Source organism: Nannospalax galili, unplaced genomic scaffold (genome assembly GCF_000622305.1).
Source record: "Nannospalax galili isolate Female #2095 unplaced genomic scaffold, S.galili_v1.0 scaffold707, whole genome shotgun sequence".
Taxonomy (NCBI): Eukaryota; Metazoa; Chordata; class Mammalia; order Rodentia; family Spalacidae; genus Nannospalax; species Nannospalax galili.
The window spans coordinates 20821-48708 of record NW_008356263.1 but is presented as its reverse complement, the minus strand read 5'-3'; the positions used below and the strand labels follow the sequence as shown (position 1 = coordinate 48708).

The 27888-nt window shown below is 38.6% G+C and overlaps 1 protein-coding gene and 1 pseudogene across 1 annotated transcript in view; one reads left to right on the top strand and one right to left on the bottom strand.

The window, feature by feature from the left end:
* The window catches only part of Atrn (attractin), a gene marked incomplete at its 3' end in the record, with an annotated part of 63373 nt that extends 50627 nt beyond the window's left edge, over nt 1-12746 (top strand). The window contains 6 exon segments of the mRNA XM_029556844.1: nt 1749-1832; nt 4086-4199; nt 10207-10335; nt 11526-11657; nt 11659-11729; nt 12578-12746. Of these exon segments, the coding sequence (XP_029412704.1) occupies nt 1749-1832; nt 4086-4199; nt 10207-10335; nt 11526-11657; nt 11659-11729; nt 12578-12746 (699 nt within the window).
* On the bottom strand, nt 8947-9860 carry LOC103751144 (annotated as a pseudogene).
* Nucleotides 12747-27888: the final 15142 nt, after the last annotated feature.

The following is a 27888-nucleotide window of genomic DNA, read 5'->3' as shown; positions in this document are numbered from 1 at the left end:
CCTCCCTCCCTCCCTCCCTCCTTCCTTCCTTCCTTCCTTCCTTCCTTCCTTCCTTCCTTCCTTCCTTCCTTCATTTTTTGGTCCTTTTGAGATGGTCTTTCTGTAGCCCCAGTTGGGAACTCACTGTGTAGACCAGGCTGGCCTGGAACTCACATAGATCTGCCTGCCTCTGCTAATGCTAGGACTAAAGGCGTGTGCTACCACGCCTAACATAACATTTCTTTTCTAAAAGTGACACTTAGAAATCTTAATTAATCCTTGAAGTTTATAGAGACTCTTAGGAGCAGAACAAGCATAGTAGAGGCCATAAACTTTTTTACCCTAGAGCAAAGAACCATGGTAACAAAGACACATAAGAATCAAAAGCCAGTGGGAAATTTGTTTATCCATAAAACTACAAGTCTAAAGTAGAGTGGTGTCTGTGGGTAGTTGGGAACTCTTGCGTTCCTTGGATTCGTTATCCTTGTTGCTGATTTTGAATTTAGGCAGTAGAATGATGGCTGCAGTACTTCCATTCCAGAAGAAAAGAGGGGGTCTCTCCTTGGATACCAGTCGTAGTTTTGTGACTCATTCATTCTCATTTTCATTATCTATCTATCTATCTATCTATCTATCTATCTATCTATCTATCTATCATCTATCTATCTATCTATCATCATCTATCTACCTACCTACCTACCTACCTACCTACCTACCTACCTACCTACCATCTCTTGTCTTCCTCAGCCACTTCTTCACCTAATTTTTTGAGACAGAGTCTTACTGAACCCGGAGAACATGCCATTTAGGCTAGACTTGCTGGCTAGTGAGTCCTCAGTATCTACCTGTCTTTACACTTGCCTCTCTAGCATTGGAGTTACAGGTGCACACCACCACACCAAGCTTTTATGTAGATGCTGAGGATCTAAACTCAGGCCATCATGGTTACATAGCATTCACTTTACTGACTAATCCATCTATCTCCCCAGTCCTAGTTTTTGGTAAGCATTTGATAAGTCAGAGGTTGGGGTCCAAGTTGGTTATAACACCATGAAAGGAAAGTGTTACAGGAAACAGGGATATGAGCAGACCAAAGTGAGATTCTTTGTTGGGGGGGGCATCTTTTTGAGACAGGGTCTCCCTATAGCCGCAGCTGGCCTGGAATTCACTATGTAGACCAGGCTGGCCTCAAACTCAGAGATCTGCCTGCCTCCCAAGTGCTGGGATTAAAGGTGTGTGCCACCACGCCTGGCGTAATTAATCCTGTAGCCTAGGCTGGCCTGGAACTGTGTAGGTAGCCCAGGGTGGTGGTCCTCTTGCCTAGAATTGCAGGCACAAGCTTTTGTGTTCATTTTTATAGTGTAAAGCACACTTTCCCTTCATAGCTAGAATGAATTACGTTTCTTTTTCTTTTTCAATTTCTATTGATTTTAAAGTTTTAATCTTTTTATGTGTATGGAAAATATTTCACTGATATTTTTAATATGAATGTAACTGTCTAGTCATTTTTTACTAGTTGCAGTAATACACTATTGTATCTAATCTGCTTAATTTGTATTATATTTGTAATTAAGAAATATATTGGCCAGACGTGGTGGCACACGCCTTTAATCCCAGCACTCAGGAGGCAGAGGCATCTTGGATCTCTGTGAGTGCAAGGCCAGCCTGGTCTCTATAGCAAATCCAGGTCAGTTAGGGCTACAGGGAGACCCTGTCTTAAAAAAAAAATTATAATTTTGACTGACTTTTTTTCTTTATTTAAATTGCAGACTAACTGGATCTTCTGGGTTTGTAACAGATGGACCTGGAAATTATAAATATAAAACAAAGTGCACATGGCTCATTGAAGGACAGTAAGTCATAATGGCTAACTTTATTTTTATTTTATTTTATTGAGAGAACTCAGTGTACCATAAAGTATTGTGTGTGTGTGTGTGTGTGTGTGTGTGTGTGTGTGTGTGTGTTATTATTGTTTTTTAAGACAGGGCCGTGCCTTGTAGTTCAGGCCGATCTTGAACCACCTCAGACTCCCAAGTGCTAGGATTGTAGATATGTACCACTGTGCCCTACTGTTAAAATACCTTTCATGGATAGTTTTTCATTTGACAAGTGGTTTTTATTTTTAAATTTATTTTGGAGGCCAGCAACGTAACTTGGAAGGTAAAGTGCTTGCTAAGTGCTTGACAACCTCAATCTCTGGATCCCACATTGGAAGGAGAGAACTGACTCCTGAATGTTGTCCTTTGATCTATATGCTTTCATTGTGGTATATATGCGCACATGTGTGTACATGGGCATACATAAATAATAAGTAAAATAAAACATTTTAAATTTCCTTCTTTTATTTTGGTGCTGGAGATTGAACCTAAGGGCCTTGCAAGTACGTGCTCCACTACCAAACTACCCTTAATTTATTATTGTTATTTTCTAAACGTTCTGCCTTCACTCAATACTTCAAGTGATTTATTATACCGGAAATTTATATATTTTAATTGTAATAGTTTGAAAATAAGTTAATGCATTTTAGTGGTTTATTGAAAGCATTATACAATTACGCTATTGTGTTATTTTTCTAAGTGATGATTTTTATTCTGGGCAGCTTTTGCCGGTACGGCCTTCTCTGGATCCCTCTTGTCCTTCCAGCTGTTTGCATTTTTTCCTTGCTTTTTGTGACAGTCTTTTTTTTTTTTTTTTTTTTCCGTCTATTTGAGACAGGGTCTCCTTGTAGCCCCAGCTGTCCTGGAACTCACTATAGACCAGACTGGCCTCAAACTCACAAAGATCTGCCTGCCTCTGCCTACCAGGTGCTGGGATTAAAGGTGTGTGCCGCCATTCCCGGCTGTGACAGTCATTTAAGGCAGAACATTTCCAGAACATTTTAGCCTCTGGATCAAACTTTTGAGGATTCCAAATAAGTTTTGTTTATTTGAGTTTTATCTATCTGTAATTACCATTTTTTGCATATTAAGACCAATAAATAGTTAATTCATTCACTTAAAAAGCATCAATTATAAGCCTGCACTTTAGCAGAAATGTCTGTTTGTTTTGTTTTTGTTGAGATGGGATCACACTGTGAAGCACTGGCAGGCTTGGGGCTCACTGTGTAGATCAGGCCGGTCCTCCACTTGCTACAGTCCTCCTACCTCTCTCTGCCTCCTGAGTGTTTGGATTACAGGTGCGTACCACCACACCTGGTTTTTTATGCAGTGCTCAGGATTGAACCCAGGACTTCATGCATGCTAGAAGCACTCTATACCAAAGGAACTAATTCCTGACCCTAAATATAGTTTTCATTGAGGAAAGATGTCTCATATTTAAAGAAATGTTTTGTTGATTTTTAAAAAATATATGATACTTAAAGCATACATAAATATGAACAGGACAGTTCCACATGACAGGGAAAAGTTAGATATTTGAGAGATGGAAGGAGAAAGGTTTATTCTGGAAAATTTCAGGAATTTTCATCTAGATGTTGTGAATAGTAAAATGTGAAGTTGAGGCTGGGAGATTTGAGATAATCATTGAGAATTAGCAATTGTAGAGAGAGTGGGAGTGTAGAAAGGAAGAGGGAAAGTTACTGGGAGGATTGCCGGCATTATCAAAGTGTCCTGTGAAGTGATGAGCAGAGACCAGACTGGAACCACTCTGCCTTAGTAGTGTGACTTTCTGTAGCACATCTTAGTTTTCTTTGGACTCAGTGTTCATCAAAGCAGATAAATAGTTTTCTTAAGACAGAGCTTTTTAGGTAGTGCCATGAAAAACCAGAGATTCAGGTAAGCTTAGAAAAATGTGTGTTTGTAAAATGATGTGGTGTGAAATCTTGAGCAAGGAAAGAAATGCAGATAAGGAAGGGCTAGTGCTGGATGCTAAAAACAGGGCTGTGAACAGTCTACAAGGCCCCAAGTCAGAGCCCATGCCTGCTCTGTTTCCTAGTGCATGTTTAATGTTCTTTTATATATAGGAAATACTAGATAAATTTTTGACAAATAAGGAATGCTGTTTATAAACACACACATGTCTCCTTATAATCTCTCAAAAAAGTCTATTTCTCAAATACTTAATGATTATGATGATTATTATAAATTACTCTAAAAAATTCTTTCCAGGCCAAACAGAATAATGAGACTTCGTTTCAATCATTTTGCTACAGAGTGTAGCTGGGACCATTTATATGTTTATGATGGGGACTCAATTTATGCACCATTAATTGCTGCTTTTAGGTAAGCTCAGTCATATAAATACAAGATTTTCATTATTTGATTTCTGAATTTAAATGTGTCTCCTGGGTTGACTTCGTACTGAATTTACCATTATTATTATATAACATACTTATTTCATGGAATAGGTATTAGTTCTAGAGTTTGATAACTTTTATTCTAGTCCTGATTTGTCTTCTGTATGTACTGGATTGGTGAAATTTACACTAAAATTTTTTTTTATAATATATTATACTGTTTCCGTGACAAATTTAAATCAGGAACTATGACCATCTTGTTCTTGTATATTCTTTATTGCATAGACCTTTAGGAGTTATTTATTGAATGTATATCTAGTTCTCTCTATGTGTGTCTCTGTGTGTGCATCTGTCTGTATTTGTGTGTATGCTTTTAGTGGTTAAGAGAAGCTTTTTAGCTGAGTATGGTGGTATACACCTTTAATCCAATCACTCAGGAGGCAGAGGTAGGTGAATCTCTGAGTTCCAGGCCAGCTGGGGCGACAGGGAGACCCTTTCTCAAAAACACCAAAAAGAAAAAAAGAGAGACGATTTCTAGAAGGATGTATATAAATTGAGCAGTAGTTACCTGCTGGGAATGAGGAACATGCTAGTTATGTTTTGTGAACCCTCCCTTGCTCAGGGTACATCTACATCCACAGTTAAATAATACAATTTTGCCAGTTACACAGGGTGTTCTGAATTATTTTGGTATTTTAATTTTTAAACTTTATAAAAATTTTTATTTATTTATTTATTTTATTATGTGTATGCGTGTATTGCCTGCATGTAGGTAAGTGCACCCATGTAGTGCAATACCCACGGAGGTCAGAAGAGGCTGTCAGATCCCCTGGGACTGGAGTTATGGACAGTTGTTAGCTGCCATGTGGGTGCTGGGATTCAAACCCAGGTCTTCTGCAAGAACAGTCAGTGTTTTTAACCACTGAGCTATCTCTCCAGCCTATGTATTTTAATTTTTTAAAATATTTTTTGTGTGTATACAATATGAATATGTGTATGATATATGTGCATGTTTGTGTATGTGAGTGCAGGTGCATGCATGCCAAGGTGCACATGTGAGCTTAGAGTACAGCTGCAGGTGTTGGTCTTTACATTGCACCTTGTTTGAGACAAGGTCTCTGTGTTGTTTGTTGTACCTATGCTAGCTGGCCCTGATCGCCTGGGAATTCTGTCTTCACCTCCCATCTTTCCAGCTGTCAAAGTCAGTTCCTCATGCATGCTAGACAAGCACTCTACTGAACTATACCCTAGTCCAAGAATGTTAAAATATATATTTCTAAAATTCATATGCTCTTAGGGGACAGATTTTGATCTGTAACTGACTTTCTAGATTTTTTAAAAAGATTTATTTTATTTTTATTTATGTGTGTATGTGTCTGTGTATGGGTACCTGCAGAGGCCAGAAGAGGGCATTGGATCCTCTGGAGCTGCAGTTACAGGTGTTTGTGAGCTGCCCAGTATGAATGTTGGCAATTGAACTTAGGTCTTCTGGAAGAGCAGTAAGTGCTCTTAACCACTAAGCCATCTCTCTAGTCCTATTTCTAGATTTCTTTCCTTAGAACATTTTATTTCCTTGATTTCATTTTTTAAAGCTTATTATTACTGAGTATGTGTGCATGATGTGGAGGGGAGCCACAAGTGTCACAGTATACACGTAGAGGACAGAGGACAACTTTGTGGAGTCAATTCTCTTCTTCCACCTTTATATGGGTTCCAAGGATCAGACTTGCCTAAGTGCTGAGCCATCTCACTGGCCCCTATTTCCTGACTTTGAAAAGAAAGGACCTTGGTGCTAGTCTGCTTGAATGTCACATGGTGAGGATGGGAATAAGTTGTTCATGGGAGTAAGTAAGGACAGATCAGGGGACTGATGTACCCTTATACTTCTACACCCATTTTGCTCAGACCAACATTATTGTGTGACTGTGTGTTTATGTATGTGCGTGTCAGCACACATGTATGTGTGTGCAGAAGCACATGTGCCATTGCACATGTGTGAAGGTCAGAAGAAAACTTTGTGGTTTTAATATTCTTTTTTTTTCACCTTTATGTGGGTTCCTGAGATCAAACTCAGATTGTCAGGCTTGTGCAGTAAGTGCTTTACCTGCTGAGCCATATCGCTGACCCCTTGTGCTCATAATTATATAGCCCTTCAACATTTCAAGAGATTTTGGTACAAATGAAGTATCCTGGGGTGGAGAGATGGCTCAGCGGTTAGGGGCACTGACTGCTCTTGCAGAGGACTTGGGTTCAATTCCCAGCACCCACATGGTGGCTACATACCATCCTTAACTCCAGTTCCAGGGGGATCTGAAGCTCCCTTCTGACCTCCGTGGCATTGCACAACATGGGTGCATTCACATAGATGGAGGCAATACTCTCATACACATAAAATAAAAATAATAAATACAATATAAAATATAAAAAAATGGAGTATCCTTAATCCAAAAGTCTGAAATTCTTTCAAATCCGAAACTTTTCAAGTGTTTACATGATGCCAGGAGTGCACACTTTGAAACCTTGTTTTCATGAACCCAATTTTAAAAGGTATTGTATAAAATTATTTTCAGGCTATGTGTATGAGGTATATATTAAATATAAAATTTTCTGATATATATGTGTCTCAATATTCTCAAATCTGAAACCTTTGAAACTTGAACCATGTCTTATCCAAAGCATTTGAATGAAGGCTCCTCAACCTCTGTTTGTGAAACCAGTGAAAGCATGATGATGGCTAGTGACTTCATTTAAGTCTGTGATCAGATGTCACCTCTTTCAAACCCTCCTCTAACTGTCTAAAACAGTACTTTCTGTTCTTTTCCTCTGCTGTCTCCCTTCATGGAATTATCTCTGCTTGGTGTTGTATATACACGCACCCCATGTAAGGTACTGTATACAGGCTTATTTGTTTATCTATATTCCAAGAGGACAAGGACATTGTCTTGTTCACTGTTGTTTTCCTGGTACCTAGAACAGTGCCTCACATATATTCAGTGCTTAGTATTTATTAACTGAATGCACAGTAGAAAATGTGTCAGTGTTTTGTAAGTCCTGGAGTACTGTCTGAGTCTTAGTGTTCCTAAGTTTCATATTCATACTAGAATTTATATGAGAGCTGGGAAGATGGCTCAGTTGTCAAAATGCTTGCCATTGCAAGCATGAAGACCTGAGTTTGGATCTCTACCACCCACATAAAAAGCCAGATGTTGCTGTTTGCACCTGTAATCTCAGTGCTGGGGAGATAGAGATAGGAATCTAGCTAATCAGTGAACTCTGGTTCAGTGAGAGATCGCCTCAGAAATTAGATGGAAAAGTGATTGAGGAAGACACCTGTTGCCCACATCTGGCCTCTGCATGCATACTCACATGTTCATATATATACCCTCCCACATACATACACACAAATTAAATGAAAATTCCATCTTCTTATCTTCATTACCTGTTTATGTACTCTTCTGGTCACTTTTATGTGTGTTCATCTGAATTCATGTAGATGTACACTTACATGGACCACTTACTTTGCCTTCTGTCTCTATACTCTATCCTGTTGCCTTTATGAACTCCTTAGTCTTGCAAACCTACAGTTTTGTAATGACTCATTTAATATGCTTCCTGTAGATGAACAATTAGGTGATTTTCAACCTGTTGCCATCTGAATGGTTAGAATTCTTTTATGTTTTCTTTTTACAAAGAGAATCAGTAGGTCAGTCAATGAACATTTAAGATGGTCATAGCCCTGAATTGATAATGTACCTGGTGTGCCCTTCAGGAAAGTAAGGGGACTAGCAGTGAATGAGTAAAAGAGAGAGGAATAGAAGATAAGACGTTGGTTCATTGGATAAAGTTGTTATGTGTAGAGCAAATTATATGGGTCTTACTAAGCATCTAAGTATCGACTGAATGTGGTTGGTAGTGGTGGCAGTGGTAGTAGTGAATTAATAATGGAACAAAAAAAGATGGGGCATTTAAAGAAATGGACATGGCAAGTAAACATTAAAAATGATTGACCTTGGGAATGTGAAAGAACTCAAAGTCACAATAAGAATAACTTTTCACCCATTAAATTAGGAAGATGAAAATTTTAATCCTCCTTGGTGTGAAAGGTACCCTTTTTGTTGGTAAGGTGATGTGGAGTGGTGGACGCTTTGGTTCAGTGTTGATAAGATTTCAGGTTAGCACATATCTTTTGAAAAACAAATTGGCATTATGGGTCGAGAATCTTAAAAATGATATTTAGTTACACAGGATTTATTGGTACCCAACAGTTACTTCATCAATCATCATATTATGACTGGACCCTTGGTGAGGTCCTAGGGAGACTTTAGAGAGCATTCAGTGACAAGGAATGCCTATGGTGTATTATTTGTAAAACTGAACAAAATGTACTACCGATTGGGCAAAGAAAATGCCTCAGAATGCTAATGGTATAAGGATCATAGATGCACCTCACTTTTCTATTTATATTTTATATAGAACATTTATTTATAAAATAGTTACAAGTGTTAAAATATAACAGTATTTATAACACATTACTAAATAAACAAAATACATAAAATACTTGATCTTTCAACAGTACATACTTGGCAATAATCAATTCATAAAGTTTGTTATTTTATGTGATAATGAAAACTTGGGGCATTATAAAATTTTTTTTTTACTGATTTGAATTTTAATTCGTTTTTTAAAAATGGCACTGTAACTAGACATAAAGTAGCTCTGAATACTAAAACTATTTACATACAGAATACAAATAAATATACAGTAACTGAAAAATTATTAGTTATCCGTGGATTCACTTTGCACTCCCAGTTTATCTTCTGCTGCAACTTTTGTCGCCTTTTGTAAATCCTTTTCTTTCTTGCTTTCAAATCTACTTTGGACTCTGGTTTTACCTAACTGTATTTCTACTGGTTTTTCTTCAGCTGGTATAACAAACACGTCTTTAATGGGATCATGTGAAAGAATAGTCTTTGGTTCTTTCTTCCTCAGTTTCTGAACATCTTTGACTTCCTGTTTCTCGCTGTACTTTGCAGCCATGATGGACCTTATGACACATCGATGCACGTGTGGGAACTGTTAGTGAGGATTTTCATATAAAGCTGGTCCTCCAAAACTTTCCTGAAAAATCTTGATGAGATTTAAGACAAAACGAGGTCCTAGTTCTAAAAGAGCAGCATTTTCTTCTATGATCTAAAAGTTTCAAAACCATATCTCATCATCCAAAATGGTGAAAGTAAACACATGGTCCACAAATGGCTGACTCTTGGGATGATACCATGGTGTACTAAAAATCTAATTAAGAGTTCTTTCAACAAAGCATAATGTGGCAATTCATCAAAAACAGGGTCAAAAGAAAAAAAGGGGTGAGAACCTTTCAAACAATTTCCAGTCATCTTTAATTCAGCCAGGTTATGAATATTTTGAACTAAGAATTTGGCCGACAGTCCATGAGGTGAATTTGAAAGCCACATATAGAGATTCTGGTTTTTCTTATCTTCAAAATAGATGCATTTATTGCAGTTTTTCATTTCGCAGACCTCATTAATCACAAACAATTTATCTTTACGACCCATTTTAGTATCTTGCAAACGGGACCTGGAATACAGTTTTTCTTTTCTTCCTCTACTACTTCTGCCTCAGCAGCTGGCCTGGCTCATAAAGTTCTATAACAAACAAACAAACAAACAAACAAACAAACCACATACACACCACACACACACACACACACACACACACACACACACACAAACTGATTGATTTCAAATCCTTTTAGAAATGAAACAAGGAAAGATTCAGTTCTGTTTCTTAGCAGATCCAGGATGAGCTGTACCTAGAATGAATAAGGTGTGTGTTGCGAATTCACTCCTTTCTCTGAGTTTGGTTTTCAAAGTTGTAAAGGTGAATTCCTGTTTTGAAATTGCCTGTGTTACAATTTACAATTTGACCTGTGTGTGATTGTGCTTCTCCCTACAAGATACGTGTTTCCATTTCAGTGGCCTCATTGTTCCTGAGAGAGATGGCAACGAGACTGTCCCTGAGGTTGTTGTCACATCAGGTTATGCACTGCTGCATTTCTTTAGTGATGCTGCGTATAATTTGACTGGATTTAATATCACTTACAAGTAAGATATTTAAATTTAATATTTGCAATTTTATTCAAAAGACTTATGTCTTAACAATAATTATTAATACATTGTAGAGTTTACAGAGTGCCAGGTATCTTATTTAAAATTCTTTTAAATACTCAGGGAGGTACAGGTACTGTTTTTCTGTTCATTTTATAATTGAGGAAGCAGGAGCTAGAAGGTTAAATAACGCTGCAGCATAAGTAGCTGGGGCCACAGTTTGCTAGGTGCTGCTATCTTAGAAGAGGGGTACATTGTCCTCCTATTGGAAGAGAACATCAGGGTTTTACTAAGTATAATTTAACAAAGACTAGTAATGTCATGTACTTAATAGTAGAACAAATATATATATATATATATATGGTCTTTTTGAGACAGGGTCTCCCTATAGCCCCAGCTGTCCTGGAACTCACTATGGAGACTAGGCTGGCCTTGAACTCACAGAGACCCACTTGCCTCTGCCTCCCGAGTGCTGGGATTAAAGGCGTGCGCCACCATGCCCGGCAGAAATCTATATTTTTAAAGCATGTTGATAGTCCATTAATGTACTCCTTTTAAAATCTGAATTATATCATTTCAACCTGCTATCAATACAGTTGTCTTAAATCATGTTGTGAGACACATTTAAACTCATATATTAAGTTAAATTGGCTTTCCATCTGTCTGGAATAAAAGTAACTTAAAATAAAAAGTAGCTTAAGGATTTTAAGTATACTACTGGGTAGTAATCTTAAATTACATGAATTTTCAGAAAAGTGTGTACCATAAATACATTGTTGGCAGTTTGTTTTATTCCCCTCCCCCCATTTCTGACCATGAATTTAGAACTATTATAACACTCATTACTACTGAGCTATCAAGTAGAATAGGATAGTGGTTCCTAGCCAAGTCCAGATAATTTTGCACTAATCTCTCTGTCTTAGAATTTCTTTAATCTTATGAGTTATTTGTTTTTACCCTCTTCACAAGAGAGTCTAGCAGGGTTGATTTTGTTTCATTACTTGAACCTCAGTCTCTAGCCATACAATGCTCAGGGACTACATTTGGGCTGAATGGTAAGTACTGTAGTTACAACATGTGAATAAACTAAAAAGATGAAGAGATTATTAAATTGTGTAAGAGAAAGTTCTACAAAATTATTTGAAGTGCTGTTTTTGTTGACTTAGTTTTCCTTACTATCTTTGTAGTTTTGACATGTGTCCGAATAATTGCTCAGGCCGAGGAGAATGTAAAACCAGTAACAGCAGCAATGCTGTTGAGTGTGAGTGTTCTGAAAACTGGAAAGGCGAATCATGTGACATTCCTCACTGTACAAACAACTGGTTTTCCTCATTGGGGCATCTGCAATTCAAATGATGTCAGAGGATGCTCCTGTTCCTCCCAGTGGCAGGGTAGGAGCTTCTGTTTCATTTTCCTCTCACTTCAAAGACAGTTCCCAGTTCAGTAAGTCGTTAGTTTATTCTTAGCATCTGTATAATTGATGTTAACCAAATATCAGATGGTATGTAAGCTTTCACATCCCTTTATCCAGATTCTTACAAATCTATTTTACATGTAGGTGGATTGTAGTAGCCTTAGAATTGTGGAGGGGTTTGACATCCTTTGCAACTCATTCATGAACACTGGGGGATTTGGTCTCAGCATTAAGAGGGCATATCAGAGAATGAGCTTAGAGATGGGGACAAGAGCTAGTAATAATTCTGTTTCCTAAGAAGTTTTGTTTATTTATTCATTTTTGAGACAGAGCCTCCCTATAGCCCCACCTGGCCTAGAATTCACCAGCTTGGAGACCAGCTGGCCTTGATCTTAGAGAGATCCACCCGCCTCTATCTCTGCCTCTCAAGTGATGGGACCAAAGTTGTGCGCCACCATACCCAGAACCTTTTTATTTTGAATTTATTTCATTTAAATGTTGCGGTTTGTTTAGTTGATATTAAGGAATTAATAGGGGGGAATGCCTTCCACCTTACAGATGTTGCAGCAGAAATCAAATCTCCTTTTTTGTCTTTTTCATCTGTATCACCAAGTTGTTAGAAAGTATATCATTTTAAATTTTATTAGGAATTCACTTTGGTTAATATCTTGAGCAAATTAAAAACACAAGTTAAAGAAATTTGTTTGATACTTAAATGCTAAAGGAAAAACTTATTTAAATATTTGTTACATTTAGAGTATTAAAACTTAAAATACTGTAAACTCAAGCTATATTTTATAAAACTAATTTATTGTGTTTCATTAGGTCCTGGATGTTCAATTCCTGTGCCAGCTAATCAGTCTTTTTGGACTCGAGAAGAATATTCTGATTTAAAGCTTCCTAGAGCCTCTCATAAAGCTGTGGTCAATGGAAATATAATGTGGATTGTTGGAGGATATATGTTCAACCACTCAGATTGCAACATGGTTTTAGCGTAAGTTTTATTTTATAATTATCAATTTTTTTTTATTATTACTGTGTGTATGAGTGTATGATTTTGGGGTCAGGGCAAACCATGGCATGTGTGTAGAGATCAGAAGATATCTTTGTGGAGTTGGATCTCTCTTTCCACCTTTATAAGGATTTCAGGGATTAAACTCAGATTGCAGGACTTGCATGGCCAACACTGCCCACTGAATCATCTCAGTAGCTCCTTAAGTGGTTTTTAAACACTTTCGCAAGAAGCTTAGGTTTCCATTTTGAAAAATTATAAATAATAAAAAGAAAAGGAATGATAAGTAATCCCTAAAGAAAATCTCTGTTAATATTTTGGTAGTAATCTTCTAAAATTTTTTTTTTTGGCCTTTTTGAGCAGGGTCTCCCTGTAATCCCAGATGGCCTAGAATATGCTATGTTTACAGGCTGCCCTTAATCTCACAGAGATCTGCCCACCTCTGCCTCCTAAGTGATGGGATCAAAGTGTGTGCCATTATGCCCAGCCTAAACTTCTCTTTTTTTAGTTTTTATTATTTTTATTTTATTTTCTGTGTATGAGCAGATTGCCTGTGTGTATGTAAGTGCACCTATGTCATGAAATGCCTGTGGAGGTCAGAAGAGGGCATCAGGTCCCCTGAAACTGGAGTTATGGATGGTTGCTAGCCACTATGTGGATTCTGGGAACTGAACTCAGGTGCTCTTAACTGCTGTGCCATTTTTCAAACCCCAACTTTTTTGATATACACTGATGTTTTGAAAATTGAGAGCCCCAAAGAATTCATTGTCATAATAAGACTAATTCAGCTTTTTGAGATACTTTTTCAGATATTTTGCTTCAGCTATATAGTAGGTTATAGAAATAGGGGTTTACTTTATCTTAATTTATTTTTAAAATGTTTTATTTATTATTTTTATTTTATGCATATAAGTGTTATGCCTGAATGTAGGTAAGTGCACCTGTGTCGTGCAATGCCCATGGAGGACTGAAGAGGCTGTTGGATCCCCTGGAACTGGAGTTATGGACAGTTGTTAGCTGCTCTGTGGGTGCTGGGACTCAAACCTGGGTCTTCTGCAAGAACAGTCCTTTCTTAACTGCTGAGCCATCTCTCCAGCCTACTTTATCTTAATTAATAGTTTTCATATGTCAAATGGCATTTTTAGGAATTAAGTCCACTTGACATATTGTGAATGATCTTTTAAAAAAAAAAATTTATGTGTATGAGTGCATTGCCTGCATGTATGTAAGTGTCATGAAATGCCCACAGAGGCCAGAAGACAATAATCCCCTGGAACTGGAGTTATGGATGGTTGTTAGCTACTATGTAGGTGCTAGGAATTGAACCTGGGTCCTCTACAAAAGCAGTCAGTGCTCTTAAACCATTGAGTCATCTCTCCAGACCCATGGTTTCAATTTATGTTTATTAGTGGAAACAACCTTTGTCTCATACTTCACAGGGCTTGAAGTTTGTTTTCTGATTTTATGCTGCTTGTTTGAAGAGAGAGAAAAAAAAATATATATAAATCATAGTAGAATTAACATTTCAGAATAGACTTGAAGAAAAAGTTTTTTTTTTTTTTTTTTTTTTTGTTTCTTGTCTTTTTTGAGACAGGGTCTCCCTGTAGCCCCAGCTGGCCTGGGACTTGCTGGCCTCTAACTCATAGAGATCCCCCTGCCTCTGCCTCCCAAGTACTGGGATTAAAGGCCAGTGCCATCATGCCCGGCTTGAAGACAAAGCTTTATGAATATTTAATCATTCTAATTTTGTGACCTGGAAATTGTTTCTCTGTATTTTTTATTAATGAAGATTATACAGCATTAGCATCTGTTCTTAAATGGCAGTATGGTATAGTTTCTGAATTTCCCCTAAATATAGTCAGTAAGTGGCACAGAGTAATTAAATAACAAAATCAAACCACACAAGCAACGTCTGTTACAAAGCTTGGTGTAAAGATACCTTCATGAATAAATGAGACTGAATCATTGATGATTACAAGATCTGTATGGGGTAATCTTCTGTGCAGGAATGAGTTAAGGGGAGTAGTGGGAAACACTGGATTTTGAATGGCTGGATGGTGGGTACTAAGTCAAAAACTCAGCAAACCAATTCGAAAACAACAGCTAGAACTGAAAAGTTTGGTCTAGTCGTTTAACAGGGTAAGCTTGAGGGATTCATAGAAGGACTTGAAAGGACTGCAGCTGCTTTGTGCCTTATTTATTTGTGTCTTTGGAGGAGAATGTTCTATACTGAGGCAATGTGCTGGGAATAGAATTCACATTGTACAGGACAGGGACAGTAGACACAAAGGAAAAGAATTTATTGTAGATAGCAGTCAGAAGCACAACCAGGCGATTGCAACAAGTCAGCTGCCCTCTCATCTTCCCCATCCCATTGGAATGGTGTCAGAGGAGCCCTGCTACAACAGAAGATATAAACAAGCCCTAGAATCTCGTAACATGATGTACAAAATGTTCACATTTCAATTGATAATGATTTGTCATGCCAAGAGCCAGGAAAATCTCAATTTGAATGATACTAACATTAGTATGACACACATTAGAATGATCTAGCAAGGAATTTAAAGGCAGCCATCATAAAAATGCTACAATGAATAACTGCACTTACACAAAACAAATGAAAAATAGAAAATATCGCCAAAGAAATAGAAGATACAAAGAATATCAAGCGGAGGGGCCAGAGGGATGGTTCTGTGATTAAGAGCACTGGCTGCTCTTTCCAAGGAGGACCTGGGTTTGATTCCCAGAACCTACATGGCAGGTAACAATTGTTCCTGACTCCAGTTCCCGGGGGATCTGAAGCCCTCTTCTGACCTCCATGGGCATTGCACAACACAGGTGCACTTACATACATGCAGGCAATACTTTCATACACATAAAATAAAAATAATAAAGTAAACAATTTAAAAAGTAAAGAATATCAAGTGGAAATTGCAAAAGTGAAAAATATAGTAAGACAAAAATCCTGGTGAACGGATCAACACCACAATGGAAAGGACAGAGGAAAGAATCAGTGAGCTTAAAGGTAGAACAATAGAAATTCTTCAGTCTGAACAACAGAAGCGGGGGGTGGGGAGCAAATAGAACCTCAGATTCCTTTGGGCATATACCCCCCCCCCCCAATTGACATTTTTCCTCCTCATCCTAGAGGAATTCTGGAAAGGGAAGAGGAAGAGAATGTGTCTGATAAAATATTTAAAGAAATAATTGAAAATTTCCCATATTTGGCAAAAAAAACCCCAAAAAACAAAACAAAAGCCAAAAATCATTAGCCTATAGATTCAGCTATCTAGGCAAACTCCAAATTATATAAATCCAAAGAAATATAAATGCCAAGATACATCAGAGACCTAAATAAATGTTTTGTTTTGTTTTGTTTTGCTTTGTTTTGTTTGGTCTTTTTGAGACAGAGTCTTCCCTCCCTGTAGCCCCAGCTGTCCTGGGTTCACCATGGAGACCAGGCTGGCCTTGAACTCCCAGAGATCCATCTGCCTCTGCCTCCCAAGTGCTGAGATTAAAGGCGTGTGCCACCACGCCTGGCCGAATAAATGTTTTTAATGCTGACATAGTTCAGTTAGTCATAGGCATCATGTCTCATACACCTCAGCATACTCCACTGTGCATCTCAAAAAAATGCAGTATATGGGCTGGGGCTGTAGCTTAGCTGGTAGAATGCTTGCCTAGCATTCATGAAACCCTGGGTTTTATCTTCAGCACTTCATAAGCTGGGTGTGGTGGTGCATGCCTGTAATCCCAGCAGAGGCAGGGGTACCAGAAGTTCAAGGTTATTCTCAGCTACTTAGGGATTTTGAAGCCACCCTGGGATACATGAGAACCTGTTTCAAACACAAAACTGAAAACTACTGTCAACATAGTCAAAACACGATAATCACAAACAGAATAGTAATTCATCAGTTTCATCTCATAGTTGGTTCATAGGCAGATTTAGAGGCAATACTTGAAAAATCTGTCATCTTTGTCTTCTGAATCTTTCAGACATCAGCAGTCAGGACGAAAGCCATCCAGAAAGGTGCTGGCACTCTTTTGGGTTCAGGCTGTGGGCCCAGTGCCTCTCATGCTGCCTTCAGAGGGCCAAGTGACCCACACATAAACTATGTGTTTTGTCTTCTGATTCAGCAAACCTGCCTTTTAAACTTAATTTTTAAATGATTTAAATTTTTTTTATTTGTATAAGTGTTTTGATTGCTAGTATGTTTATTGGTATGTGTATAGTGTTTGTAAAGGCCAGAAGAGGGCAACAGAGCCAGAGCCTCCATGTGGGTACTAGGAGTTGAACCTGGGTCCTCTGGAAGAACAGCAAGTGCTCTTAATCCCTGAACCATCTCTCCACCCCCTATTTATTTATTTTTGAGACAGATTATAGCCTGAGCTAGCCTGGAACTTGCAGCAATCCTTCTGTCTTAGCCTCCCAAGTGCTGGGATTATAGGTGTGAACTACATGCTTGGCAAAGATTCCATGTTTCTTTTCTTTTTAAAAAAAATTATAAATTGGATTTTCTGATTTTCATGCAATATAATTTGATGGTATTTAGATCTCCCTCCATCCAAACCTTCCCTTACTGTCCCTTGCCCAATTTAGTATGCTCTATTGTCTGTATAATAAGGCTTGTAGAGTGATTTGTGTCCCCAAATATCCTTCAGTATAGGTTCATCCACTGGAACCTGGTTAGTCTAAGACTCACATCCTTGAAAGAGATTACCTCTCCCCTCCCTTCCCAGCAACCATTGGTTGCTAATAGTCCTTAGGTAGGGTTGGGGTTTCTTATCTACTTCCCTATGTCTGTGCTGGGATTTTTTTTTTTTTTTTTGGTCTGGTTTGAGCTTGACTTGTGTGTGCTGTCACCACTGCTGTGAGTTCATATGAGTAACTGACCATGTGTTTGTAAAATTCTTGTCTCTTGTGGTTATCTACCACCTCTGACTCTTACAATCTTTCTGGACCCTCTTCCACAATGCCTTGGGCGGCAGAATTTTGATGTAGTGTCCTTTTCAGGGATAAGCACTCGGCAGCTTCCTGTTCTCTGCACATTGGCCCGTTGTGGTTTTCTGTGTTAGTCATCTCCCAAACAAGGATGCCTCTCTGGTAATAGTTTAGAGATACATTGATCTATGAATATAACAATTAGTCATTAGGAGCCACGTTAATACTGTAACTATTTAGTAGAAAGCTAGTATTGGGCTCTCCCCTATGTCCTATGACTTGTCTAGTCTCAGATTCCTAGGCATGATATCACTGTCTGGTATGGACTCTATCCTATGAAGCAGACCTTTAAGGTCTACACTTTCTACAAGTAGAAAGTGGTTGGTTACTCCCATAATATATGTGCCACTATTGCACCCATGGACATATCTTGCCAGAGCAATTGTTGTAGTTCACAGGATTCACAGCTGGGTAAAGTTGATTTTTTTTTTTCCTTCTGGTAGCATGTACAGCATTTTTTTTTTTTTTTCCTTCTGGTAGCATGCATAGCACGTTCCAGCATCATGAAACTAGCCAGTAGAAATGAGACTTTAAAGTCAGTACCAGCTTGATTTCTACTCCTTTGTTCTACAGACGTTCCAGCATCATGAAAACTAGCCAGTAGAAATGAGACTTTAAAGTCAGTACCAGTTTGATTTTTACTCCTTTGTTCTACAGATCATGTATATAGTGGCTTTAGCAGTAGAGTCTTACAGTGAACTTTTGGTGGGTAACCAAGAGAAGGAGCAGTAGCCAGTAGTGTTTTGAGGGTCTTTGGTACCTCCTAGTCCTTATAGCCTCAAGAGAGGGAGTTCATTCCTGGTGTTGCAGTTTTGTTAGCTCGCGATGTCTAATAAGGGCAATGTCCCCCTGTTATAAGGTAATGCAATTTAGTCTCTTTTTATAATATATATGTGTCTAGTTTAGGATGCTTCTATACTGATAGGCTTCCATATGGCTTTCCCTAAAGGCCTTTGGTGTTGCTTATCCCTCTCCATACTCCCTCTTCTGTCCTGCCTTCCCATCTCCTACCACATTTAGCCATGGCCATTTGTTAGTTTCTCAACTTCTCTGAATTTTTGTGAGGGCTGCCTTCCCATCTCCTACCACATTTAGCCATGGCCATTTGTTAGTTTCTCGACTTCTCTGAATTTTTGTGAGTGGTGCGGGGGTGGGGTGGGGGAGGTATTTTTGAGACAGGGTTTCCCTATAGCCCCAGCTGGCCTGGTACTTGCTCTGTAGACCAGACTGGCCTCGAACTCACAGAGATTCGCCTGCTTCTGCATCTGCTGGGATTAAAGGTGTGTACCACCACACCTGGTCTAACTTCTCTGAATTTTCAAATTGAAATGTGCATATCTTGGATTTCAAAGCTAACATCCAGCTATGAGAGAGAACATGCAATGTTTGTCTTTCTGATCTGGGTTACCTCACTCAGGATGACTGTTTCCAGTTCCATTTGTTTACCTGCGAATTTCATAATTTCACTTTCTTTTAAAGAGCTGAATAATATTCCTTTGTGCATATGCACCACGCCTTCATTATGAATTTATCAGTTGATGAACATTTAGGTTGTTTCCAGTTTCTGGCTATTATGGAAAGGGAAGGAATGATCCTGGATGAACAGGTATTTCTATAGTAGAGTATAGAGGCTTTTGGGCCTATGCCCGAGTGGATTTTGTGGCAAATAAATTTTGAGCTTTTTGAGGAATCTCCACACTGATTTCCATAGTGACTGCACTAGTTTGTATTACCACCAGCAGTGTGTAAGAGTTCCCCCTCTCCACATTCTTGCCAGCATTTGTTGTTGTTTTTTTTTAGATTTTAGCCATTCTGACTGGGATAAGATGAAGTCTCAGAGTGGCTTTTATTTGCATTTCCCTGATGACTAAAGATGTTGAACAGTTTAAAAAGTATTTCTCAGCCATTTGCGTTTCATCTTAGGGATCTCCCTGTTCAGCTCCTTGCCCCACTTTTTTAATTGAGTTGTTATTTTGATGTTTAGTTTTTTTTTTAGTTCTTTGTGTATTTGGGACACTAACCCTCTGTCAGAGGTATAGCTGGTAAAGATTATTTCCCATTTTTTAGGTTGCCTCTTCACTAGAATTATGGTATCTTTTGCTGTATAGGTTTTTAGCTTCATGTGGTCCCATTTTGTGTGGTTGGACTTAATGCTTACACTATAGGAGTCCTGTTCAGAAAGTCCTTTCCTGTGCTATAAATTCCAATGTAGTCACTACTTTTTCCTCTGTTTGATTCAGGGTATTGGGTCTTATGTTGAGGCCCTTAATCCATTTGCAGTTCTTTTGTGCATGGTGAAAGATAGGGTAGTTTCATTGTTCAGTATGCCCTTATTCAGTTTGACTACCACCATTTGTTGAACATACTGTCTTCTCCAGTGTGTATTTGTGGCTCCTTCGTTAAAAATCAGGTGACTGTAAATGTGTGGATTTAAATCTGGGTCTTCAGTACTGTTCCACTCATCCATGTGTCTGTTTTTGTACCAGTACTAAGCTGTTTTTATTACTATAGCTCTGTTGTATATTTTGAGATGAGGGAAGGTAATGCTTCTAGCAGTTCTTTTATCGTTCAGGATTATTTAGACTCTCATTGGTTTTTTTGTGTGTTTCCATATGAAATTTAAGATTATATTTTCAATTTCTGTGAAGAATTGTGTTAGAATTTTAATTGCTATTGCATCGAATTTGTAAATTGCTTTTGATAGGATGGTCATTTTCACAATGTTAATCCTACCGGTCCATGAGCGTGGGAGCCTTTCCATCTTCTGGTGTCTTCTTCAATTTGTCTTCAAATGTCTTAAAGTTATATTAAGTATTACACAAGTCCCTCACTCCTTGGTTCTGTTTATTCCAAGATTTTTTATGGTTTTGAAGCTATTATGAATGGGGTGATTTCCTGGATTTCTTTCTAATTTATTTTTATTTCATGTATATCAGTGTTTTGCATGCATGTATGTAAGTACACCCATGTCATACAATGCCTACAGAGCCCAGAAAAGGGCAGCAGATTCTCTGGAACTGGAGTTACTAACGGTTGTTAGCTGCCTCATGGGTACTGGACTCTGAACCTGGTCCTCTATAAGAGCAACCAGTGCTCTTAACTGCTGAGCCATCTTTCCAGCTCCTATATCCTGCTACTTTGCTGAATTATCAGCTCTAGAAGTTTTCTGCTGGAGTCTCTAGGGTCTTTTATGTATAGCATCATATCATCTGCAAATAAGGATACTTTGATCTCTTCCTTTACAATTTATATCTCCTTATCGCCCTCATTTGTTTTAATGCTATAGTTAAGACTTCAAGTACTGTATTGAACAGGAATGGAGAGAATGGGCATCCTTGTCTTCTTCCTGATTTTAATGAGAATGCTTTTAGTTTTCTCCATGTAGTATGAGGTTGGCTAGGACTTTTGGTCTATTGCCTTTATTATGTTGAGACCTGTTTCCTGTATGCCCAGATTCTCTATGACTTTTTTTTTTTCTTTTCTTTTTCTTTTTTTTTTTTGGTCTTTTTGAAGCAGGGTCTCCCTGTAGCCCCAGCTGTCCTGGAACTCACTGTGTAGACCAGGCTGGCCTTGAACTCTCAGAGATCCACCTGCCTCTGCCTCCCAAGTTCTGGGACTACAGGTGTGAGACTTTTTATCATGAATGGTGTTGGATTTTGTCAGAGGCCTTTTCTGTATCTAATGAGATAATCATATGATTTCTGTCCTTGAGTCTGTTTATGTGGTGGATTACATTTATTGATTAACATATGTTGAACCATCCCTGCATCTCTAGGATAAGGCTAACCTGATCGTGGTGGATAATCTTTTTGAAGTGTTTCTGCATTCTTGCGAGTATTTTATTGAAGATTTTTGCATCTGTGTTCATCAGAGAGGTTTGGTCTGTAATTTTCTTTTTGGTTTTTGTTGGTTCTTTGTCTGGTTTTGAAATTAGAGTAAAACTGGCTTCAAAGAAAGAATTTAGTAGTGTTCCTTCCTTTTCAATTTCATGGAATAATTTGAGGAATATTGGTATGACTTGGAAGGTTTGGTAGAATTCTGCACTGTATCCATCTGGTCCTGGACTCTTTTTAGTTAGGAGATTTTTAATTACTGAGTTTATCTCTTTGGTTGTTATGGGTCTATTTAAATTATTTATGTAGTTTTTACTTAATTTTTGTAGGCCATATCTGGAATTTATCTTTTTAAATTAAAAAATTATTCATTATATGTATGAGTGTATTTCCTGCATGTTATATAAGTGCACCCATGTTGTACAATGCTCGTGGAGGTCAGAAGAGGTCATTGGATCCCCTGGAACTGGAGTTAAATACAGCTGTTAGCCTCCATGTGCTACTGGGTCCCAAACCCAGGTCCTCTGTAAGAGCAGCCAGTGCTTTTAACTGCTGAGCCCTCTCCAGCTCTGAAATTTATCCTTTAAAAAAAATTTATTGTGTGTGCAGTGTATTGCCTGAATTTCTATAACTGCACCCATGTTGTGCAATGCCCGAGGAGGTCAGAAGAGGGCTCCAGTTCCCTAGAACTGGAGTTACAAATGGTTGCTAGCCATCATGTGGGTGCTGGGAATTGAACCCAGGTTCTCTGCAAGAGCAGTCACTGTTCCTAACCGCTGAGCCATCTCTTCAGCCCCTAAAATTTATCTTTTTAAAATATTTTTAAAAAATTTTCTTGTTTAGTGGAATATAGTTTTTAAAGGTATGTCTTTACAGTTTTCTGAATTTCCAATAGGTTTGTTATATTATTTCCCTTTTCATCTCTTGAGTTTGTTAATTTGTGTCCTCTCTTTCTTTTGGTTGATTTGGTTAAAGGTTTGTCAATCTTGTTTAGCTTTTCCAAGAACCAACTCTTTGTTTCCTTGATTCTTTTTTTTTTTAAATTTTTTTATTGAACATTTGTAGTTTTATACAGCAGTTCTTTTTGGTCTTTTTGAGGCAGGGTCTCCCTGTAACCCCACCTGGACTGGAACTCATTGTGAACTCACTATTAGGCTGTCCTTGAACTCACAGAGATCCACCTGCCTCTGCCTCCTGAGTGTTGGGATTAAAGTCCTGCTCCTCCACACCCGGCTATACAACAGGCTTTAATCAAATTTAGGTCCCCTCCTCCAGCCATCCCCCCATTCCCCCAGCAGACTGCCATACATGTTGGGATCAACAGGTTAAGCATGTGTACCCAGATGTCCTTCAGTGTAAATTTGTCCACCAGAGTCTAGTCAGCCCCTCTAGAGATCATATGTAAGGCATACTTTCCCTCTTCCAGTGTTAGTCAGTCTCCAGTAGTTCTCAGTCTAGGACTGGCCCATCACCCATTTCTCTCCTCCCCTCTGTGCCCTTGTTTAATTGAGTTGGCATGGGTCCTGTGCTTGGCGCCACCATTGTCACAACTTCACATGTGCAAGTTTCCAGTGGCCTGAAAGCCTCTGCTTCCCCGTGTTCATGAACCAGCCCTGGCTCTTACAATCTTTCTGCCCCCTCTTCCACCACAATGGTCCCTCGAGCCATGCGTGGGTGAGGTTCAGTACAGGAGTCCCATCCAAGGATACACACGCTTCAGTCTCTTATTCTTTAAAAGTTTGCCAGATGTGGCCTTCTGTGTACATCACACTCTGTTGTATAAGGAAGCTTTACTAGTTCAGGGATGCATTAGTTTTCTCTCTACCCCTTGTTCTGCTATGTTCCATGAGCCTTAGGTGTAGAGGTTCAACTGTAGATGTGTTACCTAGTACTTGGCATCTCTCAGATGTATATTCTCTGTGTCTGAGCAGTTGTGGGATTCTACAGTAGCTTCCATCTGTTGTAAAAAGGAGATTTTTTGATGAGTGCTGTACAGTATGCTTTACTGTGAACATAAGGCTCCATATTTAGCATATAGTAAGAAATTTCATTTGTCTAGGGATAGGAAAGAGGTAGGATTTTTTCTTGGATCTATGTTCTCTCCTGCCATGTGTATTTGGCTGAGTTTACAGTGGCACTCATGAGTTCACACCCACTGAGAGGGCTTTTAAGTTCAATTAGGTAGCTGTTGGTTGCCTCCCAAATAACAGTGCCACTACTGCACCAATAGAGGTAGTTTGCCATGCCATTCATTATGGTTATTAGGATTAGGGCTGGGTTGGCCCATCAGTTGTTCTCTACCCTTGACAGTTTGTATTTATCATCTAGCTTTATGATAGCTAAACTTCAGTAGAAGGCCTTCAGGACAGTTCCCTCTCCATTGCTTTTAAGTCCTATATCAGAAGCATGTCTCATCTTTAGCAGTAGGGTCTTATCTCTTAGCACTGGCAGATAACCAAGAGGTTTGGCAATAGCCTGTGTTATTTTGGGAGTCTCTTTGATCACTCTCACCAGCCATTCAAAGGGTGGTCTCTTCTGTCTGGTACTGTCTTCCTCACCAAGCAGTTTCCAGGTATACATATACACTAATGTTTAGACACTGCATGGGCATTTCTCATGGGGTTTCAGGGGCATCTCATGTCTCTCTGGGCTTCCTAGTTCTCAAGATTCATTCATCTCTACTCTTATTTCTCCCATCCAGCCTCCTTCCTCCCTCCCCAGTCCCAGATCCCCCATTATCCCCACCCTCTCCCCAGTAAAATTCACCTCCCATCACCCTCCCTCTCCTGACTCCCCCTGCCCCCACCTTGGCCCCTTGCACGTCCCTCCCTCCTCTCCTCCCTGCCAAACACTCCCACTTTCCCCATCTCCCCTGGTAACATCTGTTCCCTACTATCCCCCTCTTTCGGGTTCTTTGTTTTCCTTTACCTCTGTTTATCCTTTTCCATTTTCCTGGCTCCTGGTGTTAGATCAGAATTTGTATACTCATAAGAGAGTGGTGCTACAATCCGCAAATGAGAGAGAACATATGGCACTTTCTGTTCTGCGTTTGTGTTTCTTCACTTAGTATAACACTCTCTGGTTCTATCCATTTACCTGAATATTTCATAATTTCATCTTTTCTTACTGCTCAGTAGAACTCCATTGTGTAAGTGTGCCACATTTTCATTATCCATTCACCAGTTAAGGACATTTAGTGTTTTCTATCTCTTAGCTCTTGTGAAGAAAGCAGCAACAAACATGGATGTACAGGTATCTCTATGGTAGGAAGAGTCCTTTGGCTATATGCCAAGGAGTGGTATAACTGGATCATATGGTAGCTTCATTTTTAGTTTTTTGAGAGTTCTCCACACTGCTTTCCATAGTGGTTGCACAAATTCGCATTCCCAGCAGCAGTGAATGAGCGTTCCTCTTTCTCCTCATCCTCTCCAGCCTTTGGAGTCTTTTGTTCTCTTGATCTTAGCCAGTCTGATTGGGGTAAGATGGAATCTTAAAGTGGTTTTTAATCTGCATTTCTCTAATTACTAAGGATGTTGAGCACTTTTTAAGGTGCTTCTTAGCCATTTATATTTCTTCATTTGAGAACTCTCTGTTCAGGCCTATAGCCCATCTTTTTATTGTTTCATTATTTTCTTGTTTTTTTGTTTTTTGAGTGTTGTATATTCTGGATATTAATCCTCTGTCAGATGTGTAGCTGGTAAAGGTATTCTCCCACTCAGTGGGTTTCCTTTTCCCTTCCTTGGTTGTTTCTTTTGTTGTACAGAAGCTTCGTAGTTTTTTTGTTTGTTTTGTCTTTTTCAGACAGTCTCCCTGTTGCCCCAGCTGGCCTGGAACTCACTCTGTAGACCAGGCCTCGAACTCACAGAGATTACCTGCCTCTGCCTCCCAACTGCTGGTATTAAAGGCATGTGCCACCACCCCTGGTTGAAGCTTTGTAGTTTAATGAGGTCCCGCTTACTGATTGTTGACCTTAATGCCTGAGCAGCTGGTGTCCAATACAGAAAATCCTTTCTTACACCTATGTCTTAGAGGCTACTGCCTATGTTTTCTTCTAGCAATTTCTGAGGTTCAAGTTTTATATTGAGGTCTTTGATGCATTTGGAGTTGATTTTTGTGCAGGGTGAAAGATAAGGGTCCAATTTCATTCTTCTGCAGGTGGAGATCCAGTTTTGCCAGCACCAATTGTTGAAGATGCTGTCTTTCCTCCATTATGTGTTCTTGGCACCTCTGTCAAATACCAGGTGGCTGAAATTACATGTACTCAAGTTTAGGTCTTTATTTCTGTTCCGTTGATCTGGGTGTCTATTTTTGTGCTAGTACCATGCAGATTTTATGACTGTAGTTCTGTAATACAATCTGAGATCTGGTATGGTTATCCCCCCAGTGTTCTTTTTGCCCAACATTGCTTTGGCTATCCAGGGTCTTTTGTGATTCCATATAAATTTTTGGATGAGTTTTTTCAATCTCTGTGAAGAATGTCATGGATATTCTGGTTGGCATTGCATTGAATCCATAAATTGCTTTCGGTAAGATGGTCATTTTCACAATATTAATGCTACCAATCCACGAGGTCTTTTCGTCTCCTAGTGTCTTCCTCTATCTCTTTCTTTAGACATTTGAAATTTTCATTGTAGAGATCTTTAATGTCTTTGGTTGGGTTTATTCCTAAATATTTTATTTTATTTTTTTGCAGCTATTGTGAAGGGGAGTGTTTCCTTGGATGCTTTTTCTGATTGCTTGTATTGATATATAGAAAAGCTCCTGATTTTTGTGAATTGATTTTGTAACCTGACACTTTACTGAAAGTATTAATCATTTCTAGCAGTTTTCTGGTGGAATTTTTGGCATCTCTTATGTATAATATCATATTGTCTACAAACAGAGATAATTTGACCTCATCTTTTCCAATTAGTACTCCTTTAATTTCTTCTCTTTGTTTTATTGCTTTAGCATGAGTTTCAAGCACTAGGTTGAAAAGGAGTGGAGATAGTGGACATGCTTGTCTAGTTCCTGATTTTAATGGGAATGCTTCCAGTTTTTCTCCATTTAGAATGATGTTGGCTGTTCCGATCTCAGTCCAATTCTCTCTAGGACTTTGAACATAAATGCATGTTGGATTTTGTCAAAGGCTTTTCAGCATCTATTGAGATGAGCATGTGGTTTTTGTCTTTAAGTCCATTTATATGTTTTATTACATTTATTGACTTAGGAATATTGAACCATCCCTGCATCTCTGGAATAAAACCTACTTGACCATGGTGAATGATCTTTTTGAGGTACATCTGTATGCAGTTTGTATTTGGTTGAGTATCTTTGCATCTATGTTCATTAAGGATATGGGTCTATAGTTTACTTTTCTGTTGTATTTTTACCTGGTTTTGGTAGTAGAGTGATACTGGCTTCATAGAAGGAGTTTGGGAGTTCTCCCTCTGGTTTCTATCTTTTTGAATAATTTAAGCAATATTGGTTGTAGATCATCTTTGATTGTCTGGTAGAATTCTGCTCTAAATCCATCTGGGCCTGGACTATTTTTAGTCGGGAGGTTTTGTATTACTGTTTCAATTTCCTTATTTGTTTAAGCTGTTGATCTTTTCTTGGCTTAACTTTGGTGGTATCCATGATTTTAGAAATTCATCCATTTCTTTGAGATTTTCAAATTTAATGGAGTATATATTTTTTAAAATATTTCCTTATGCCAGGCATGGTGGTGCATGCCTTTAATCCCAGCACTTGGGAGGCAGAGACAGGCTGATCTCATTGAGTTCAAGGCCAGCCTGGTCTACATAGTGAGTTCCAGGACAGGGAGACCCTGTCTCAAAAAGACAAAAAAAAAATTTTTTTTTTTTCTTATAATGTTCTGGATTTTTTGGCTGTCTCTTGTGATGTTTCCCCTTTCATCTCTGATTTTGTTGATTTGGATTTGTTCTTTCTTTCTTTTGGTTAACTGGGCTAAGGGTTTGTCTATCTTGCTTAACCTTTCAAAGAACTAGCTCTTAGATTCATTGATTATTATTATTATTATTTTTGGTATTGTTTTCTTTGTTTCTCTTTCATTGATTTATGCCCTGATTCTCATGGGAGTGATAGTGAGGTCAAGGTGGCTATTGTTTGCCACATGCCTGGAGTTTACAAATGGTGGGGCACTAATTCAAGGTGAGAGAAGTTCAATTTAGTATAAAGAGACTGACTAGGCTAAAGGGTAGGATTCTATACACAATAGTTAGCTTTTAAAAAATTTTTTATTATTTTTATGTGTATGCATGTATTGCCTGTGTGTAGGTAAGTGCAC